The sequence below is a fragment of the Fukomys damarensis genome, unplaced genomic scaffold (assembly GCF_012274545.1).
Source record: "Fukomys damarensis isolate Sample0158 unplaced genomic scaffold, DMR_v1.0_HiC HiC_scaffold_34, whole genome shotgun sequence".
Classification (NCBI taxonomy): Eukaryota; Metazoa; Chordata; class Mammalia; order Rodentia; family Bathyergidae; genus Fukomys; species Fukomys damarensis.
The window spans coordinates 2,343,778-2,350,029 of record NW_022900946.1 but is presented as its reverse complement, the minus strand read 5'-3'; the positions used below and the strand labels follow the sequence as shown (position 1 = coordinate 2,350,029).

General features: G+C 62.4%; 2 protein-coding genes across 5 annotated transcripts in view; one reads left to right on the top strand and one right to left on the bottom strand.

Moving 5' to 3' along the window:
• Window positions 1-2,356, top strand: part of Il21r (interleukin 21 receptor) — a 28,694-nt gene extending 26,338 nt beyond the window's left edge. Inside the window, exons 10-12 of the mRNA XM_010623558.1 lie at window positions 1,014-1,024; window positions 1,499-1,773; window positions 2,158-2,356. Coding sequence (XP_010621860.1) covers window positions 1,014-1,024; window positions 1,499-1,773; window positions 2,158-2,356 — 485 coding nt within the window. The remainder of the gene's footprint in view (window positions 1-1,013; window positions 1,025-1,498; window positions 1,774-2,157) is intronic.
• Window positions 2,357-2,769: 413 nt separating this feature from the next.
• The window catches only part of Gtf3c1 (general transcription factor IIIC subunit 1), a 61,726-nt gene continuing 58,243 nt past the window's right edge, over window positions 2,770-6,252 (bottom strand). For 3 of the 4 annotated variants that reach the window (XM_010623494.3, XM_010623497.2, XM_010623498.3), the window contains 2 exons: window positions 5,866-6,058; window positions 2,771-5,413 (listed from right to left, as the gene is read on the bottom strand). In XM_010623494.3, coding sequence (XP_010621796.1) covers window positions 5,210-5,413; window positions 5,866-6,058 — 397 coding nt within the window. In that variant the 3' untranslated portion in view covers window positions 2,771-5,209. Of the gene's footprint in view, window positions 5,414-5,865; window positions 6,059-6,252 lie in introns of all 4 variants that reach the window. The other variant, XM_010623495.3, reaches the window with a different exon arrangement.

Here is a 6,252-nt window from a genome sequence, read left to right as displayed (position 1 = left end):
GGACACCAGGCATGGCACGCAGGTCTGAGCCTGCCCTGCAGCCAGGGAGGCAGCTTCCTGTCTGGACAGCGGGGCCCACACAGCCACTGTGGCGAGGAGGGAGGGGAGGCACAGTAGCCTGGCCGACAGCCCCAGGCCAGCCCCCAGCGGGCACATGGGGCTTTCCGGCTAGAAACCACTCTGCCTCGGCTCGGAAACAGCCCCGTCACCAAGATTTCTTTTTCTGGCTTCTGTTGCCCATTTTAAAAAATCCCCCTCACACACCCAAGAACTCTTATCCAGCACCAGCTATGTGCCAGGCATTGTGCTGAGCTGCCCAGAGCGGCCTCCCCTGTGGGGCGCGCAGTGGGGTGAGGCCCGGCCTGGCACTGCACCCTGCTCTCCCCGCCCGTCAGCCCCGCACCCACGCCTCCCGGGGGAGCTGGGGGAAGCCACTGCCAGAAGCTTTAGTGTGGGGCTGCCCACGGCGCCATCTGAGAAGATGGACTGCTGTCCCCGAGGGCGCCCCCTTGAGGTGGCGCGGCCTCTCAGGACCAGGCTGGGTCCAGTTCAGGAACCAAGGCAACTGGGCCACCGGTTTCCTGAGGAGAGAGGCCTGGCAGAGCGGTACAGTGGGTCTGCTTCGGGAGCGGCTGGGGTCACTGAGGCTGGAAGGTTCTAGAAGAGCAGGCTGTTGGCTGGGACAATGCCCGGTGCACAGGAAGCCACAGCCCCTGTGCCCCTTGCCCCTCGGGGCCCCAAGACAGCGGGGTGCAGGTGTGTGGTGGTTCTCACGCCTCTTGGGAGCGGCCGCGTGCGGGCTTGGGCCACTGGCTCCCAGATCAGCTCAGCGCTCCGGCTGCTCGCTCAGAGACAGAGCCGCCCCCATGAGGAGGAGGGTGGACACATGGGTGAGGAAGGGTGGGCAGGGCCTGGAAGGAAGACAGGCGGACAGAGACATGGGTGCTGGAAAGCAAGCCAGGGGGTCACGCCTGAGCCCTCAGGGCAGTGACTGTTCATTGCTCTGTGCCCAGTCTGGCACACGGTAAGCACTTAATAAAGCCTGATCTGTAGCATCTGCTTGTTTCCCCAACACCTCACCCATGGCCGGTTTCAGGAAGGCTCCTAACCTGCTGTTAGCGATATAGTAAACCGTCCTGCCTAGATGACCCAGAGCTGGCCACCAATGTCCTCCCACCCAGGACAACTCTGGGGTGAACACGACCCAAGCTGCTGCCTGCTTTCTGCTGGGATTGCTGAGCTGCTGGGAGGGACTGAGCTTGCAGCAGCTGGGGGCACCAGAAAGGAGCCGCTTATCTGAGTGAAGACCACAACTGAGAGGTGGAGTCTTATTCTTTTATGTCTCTCAAGCTCCTGGATCCAACTGTACCTAAAACCCACATACCCCTGGACTTTTGAGCTGCATGAGAATGGGTCATCATGCCCTTCACCAAATGTTTCCTGCTTGTGGCCTTCTAGGCTCGTGCCCTGATTTCACCTCCTGGCTCCTTGTGGTCAGAGGAGGCCACAGGACCAGGACCCGCCAGTGAGCTGTGAGAAGCGACCAGGCTCATCAGGTGGACAGTGGCAGTGTCCCCTGGGGTGCTTCCCTGTCCTGGTGCGTGAGACGGTGACTGCTCCGTCACCCTGGGACTTCACGCGGGTGGACAAGTTCTGTGAAGCCCAGACCGGCCCTCGGCCGCCTACAGCTGCTGGACGCCCCCCCCCCCCACGCCGCCAGCAGCCCCAGCCGGCCCAGACCTGGCAGGCTGGTGGCGGCTCCTGTGCTGTGCAGTGAGCTCTCTGGTGCCAGCCCGCTCTCCATCCACCCTCAGCAGAGCAAAGCCCTGCAGGGTCAGAGCCGCCCACACCACCTCATGCTGTGCCCTCTTCTGCAACGGGGAGCACGGGACTGAGCCTCTGGCTTCCCTGGGGGTGAGGGGATGGGTCCTGGGGTGTGGGTTCCGTGCCCACCCCACCGTGCCCCAGCCCAGGGGTTGGCGATGCTCAGCCCCCTAGGCTGGGCTGGGCACCCGATGGGGCTTCCTGCAAGGCCGGCGTGGACACTGTGGGGCTGGGCTGTTCTCGGGGACAACACGGAGGGAGGGCAGAGAGGCCCGCGGCTCCCCAGGCATGGGCCAGGGGCCGTCCACCTGCACCCTATGGCCACACTCCCAGGGGCGCCCTGTCCAGGCGAAGCGCAGCCCGCAGGCGCAGTGAAGCCCCACACCGCCTGTCTACCCCATGCTCCCAGGATGAGTGTGAGGGAGGTAGGGTGAACTGCGCTGCCCTGGTACCCCAGAATCCTGCAGATGTCGAGGGAATGAAAAGCAGGACGGCCACAGCCACGGAAGCTGGAGCCGCCTCTCAGCAGTGAGAACATGGGTCCAGTCTTGTCTGGCTGTCCCCTTCCCAGGGGACCTACTTTGGCTGGCCCCTTCCTCAAAACTGCAGCTAACCTGGCTTTGTTCTTCCCCATAACATGCATCACACTCTATTAACCTCTCTCTCAGGTGGGTGTGATGGTTCACACCTATAATCCGGTACTCTGGGAGGCTGAGGCAGGAGGATCTCCAGTTCAACCCCAGCCTGGGCACCTTAGCAAGACCCTGTCTCAAAAATAAAAGGACTGGGGAGGTAACTCCATGCAAAGGTTCAATTCCCAGGACTGCAAGAAACAACAAATAATTTACTTTTTTTTTTTTTTTTTTTTGGTACTGGGGATCAAACTCGGGTACTTGCGTTTGCAAGGCAGATGGCAGTACCACTGAGCTAAATCCCAAGCCCAACAACAAATAATTTTAAAAGTCCCAGTCTTACATAGGCACAGTACCCACTGCCCGCACAGGGCTCTGCTCAGCGGCCAGGTAGGACCGACAGTGGTAGGAGAAGGGGTCACAGAGCAGGTGGAGTCAACCACGGCACCTGAGCCTATAAGTGGGTGGAGCCGTCCCCAAGCTCTCCCATCCAGCACCCCAGGGCACACGCTGGCCAGACCACAGACTGCTGACACCCGACTCGGGGAGCCTGTGTGTAACCTCCTCCTGCCTCAGCTTCCCCCACAGCAGAAGAGCAGATGGCACCTAGACATGGGTTCCCCTGGCTACAGTGCCCAGAGGGCGTCTGGCGCCTTGGAAGTGCTTGCAGTGCTGCTGCTAGGTGTCATTTCTGAGGACCAACACAGAAGCATCGGGAAACAAAGATGCCTAGGTGGCTGCCACCCCCTACTGGCAAGTGCTGGAACGGCAGGCACTCCTCTGATTTGGGAATAGCCAGGCAGGTGGGGGCAGGGGCGGGGCCGGGCTGTGCTCCTTAGAGACCCTGCCTGGACCGCAGGTGAAGTGCCAGCTGCCACACCCATCTTGGGCACATGCGCACAGGAGTGCCGGAAAACCCCTGGTAGCAGAGCCAAGGGCCCAGGGGAAGATGGCCCCAGGTGGTAGGGGAGGTGGCAGGGGAGGCCAGGACCCACGGTCACCAGACGGGTCACACCCAGGTGGTGGACTGAGGCTGGCAGGGAGGGTCAGGTGCCGTGCAAGGACCCAAGAAGGTGAGGGTGACTGCAGGGCTGGGAGGCCATCTGAGGGCCAGGAGCCATCTGACCACGGGGAGGGGTAGAGCATAAGAATCCGCGGGACTCGGGTGGCTCAAATGTGGGGATACTGACGTGTGAGGGGCGGGGGGAAGCAAGCTACATGTGCTGCACACTTTCCTGCAAAACCACCTCCCCGTTCTGCGCCCCGGCTGCAACCAGGTACAGGCAGTGGAGAGTGGCTTGGGCTCCAGCCCTACCCCTAAGACCTGAATATGCAGGGAAACCGGCTCATGTATCACTCATCTAGGGGAAAAGAATACAAAAACGAGAGCCAGGAAAACGACACGAAGCTGAGGACCCTGCTGTGAGAGGCATGGCAGACCCAAGGCTCCCTCTTGGATTTTATTAGCAGTGTGTGCTCAGCGCTTCTGTCCTAAGTCTGCAGTCCTTCACAACTCCTGGTGCCAGCACATTAGGTATTTCACCTTCACAGCTCCCTGCTGATCTGGGGGACAGCTCACGTGGTCTGCACTGCGGTTTCCGGAGACCGAGGCACAGCTCGGTAGGGCGGGCAGAACAGCGAAGCCAGTACTTCCAGTCCTAACCTCCCTTCCCCTCCCAGGCAGGTATGGGGCATCTTGCGGGTACCACACTTCTAAAGCAGCACACACCTGTTCCTTTTTAGCCGAAGCTGCCCACCGTGCAGCACAGTGTGGATGGCGCTGCAGGAGCCCCGGCCTGGCAAGACCAGGATCCGGGTGCAGGCACAGGGTCCCACGTGCAGAGTCCCCTTCGGTGGGCAGGAGACATGGGCGGTGGGCCCTGTTGGCCAGAGGCTCACAGCCGAGCACCCTGCATGTCCCACAGACCCAAGTCCATGGCTGCTGCGGCCGTCTCAGAAGCAGCCAGACGTGCAAATCCATTTAAAGGTGAAACCAACATGTTTAAAATGTCAGTAACCAAAAGACCTGGTGGGATGTGGGCCGCTGTGGGGTGGGGCAGGGCTGCCCAGCCTCCCGTCCACAGCACAGCACAGAGGCCCTCAGCCGGCTTACCCATCCCGTCTTCCTCAGCATGGCCATTCCTGGCTATTCCAGCTGAGCAGGGGCCCCAGGGACAGAACATGCAAAGCTAAATGCATTCCATTCCACTTAATTAAAAATAAATAAATACACGCAGGGGACCTGTTTGTAAATGAGGAAGGAGGCTGAAAGAACAAAACCAAACCAGGACCTTCAGGGACCCCCTTTCTGGCGGGCAGGATGGCACTCCTTGGGGGCTGCTGGGGCCCTCTTCTGGGGTCCCCACAAGGCCCCTGCCCTCAGTGGTACTTGGGAGGGCCAGGTGGCCTGTGGTGGTGGCAACAGGAGCTGCCCCTCGGAGAACTCAGGGATGAGGCCCCTCCGGAGGCTCTGGTGCTCACCTGAACTAGGGTTCAGAGAGGCTCAGCAGACACGGTACTAGGGAGAGGGAGCGAGAGCCCCAGAGGGCGGGGACCCAGGCCACACGTCCCACTGGCTGGGTGATGCTCGGCCGCAGGTGAGAAGAGACCGGAGGAGCCACGGCACCCTCGGCCTGGCTCTGCCAGCACACGGTCCCCTCGCAGGAGCTCGGCACAGACCGCTCTGCTCCACTCGGGATCCTAGGGCACTGGGGACCAGCGTCCAGGGACGGCCGTGTCGGCGGCGCACAGGCCTACAGGTGGGTCCACTTGTTCCAGTTGACCTTGGGTGGGAAGACGCAGCCCAGGCGGATGGTGCAGTCCAGTGTGGGCTCATAGAAGGCTGTGGTGCTGCCACCCAGCCCCGAGGGCACCAGGGGCTCCGGGTCGGAGAAGAGCGACACAGTGGGGGGTTTCCTCAGCACACGCTTCCGGATGCAGCCCAGGGACTCCAGGCCCTGCGGACACAGCAGGCAGGCGGCTGCACGAGCGGCACTCACCTGCCAGGGTCGGGGGTTGGGGGCCACTCCAGGGGAGCTCCAGGACACCTCTGGACATGCAGGGCCGGAGGTGACAGTGGAGGGGCCCATGCTTCCAGCCGGGTGCGACGGCTTTCTCTGGGGTGACGAAGCTCAGGAAGTGTCTCACTGAACTTCTGGCTGCCGACGTCAGGGAGCAGAGCCCTGGGCACACGGGCTAGGCACACTGGGCAGCTGCCCCAAGCAGGGCGTGGACACACAGCCCGCCAGCTGCATGCCTCACTACTCCACACCTGACGGCCGAGTGTGTGACCCACGGTGGCACCGCTATGGCAACAGGAGCCACTCTTGGGCGGGAGCCGGGGGCACTGAGGCAGGACACCCAGGGGGAGCCCCTGGAAGTCACATCCCCTGCACCCATGGCCCCGCACCTGCAGCAGGTCCAGCACGGCGACAGGCTGCAGGACGCCCTGGTAGTGCTGCAGCAGGCTGCTCTCGGGGACGCCGGGCTTGCTCATGACATGGTACAGCAGGGCCTCCATCATGCCCTTACACACTGGCATGTTCAGCAGGCCGTCCACGCCACGCCACGGGCGGCCGATGAAGCAGATGTCCTCACAGTCCCTGCGGACAGGACACTGGTTCAGAGGTCACGGGCCAAGAGTCTGCCTGCTGCTCCCAGCCTCCCCGGGCCTGCGCTGCAGCTGGGCCATGACGGGGACCTGATCAGATGCAGCTGGAATCAGGGCCGCGGTAGCAAGGGACCCAGGTCAGTCAGAGGCCGCCTCCCCCAGCTGGGCGCACGCCAGCGGGACCCC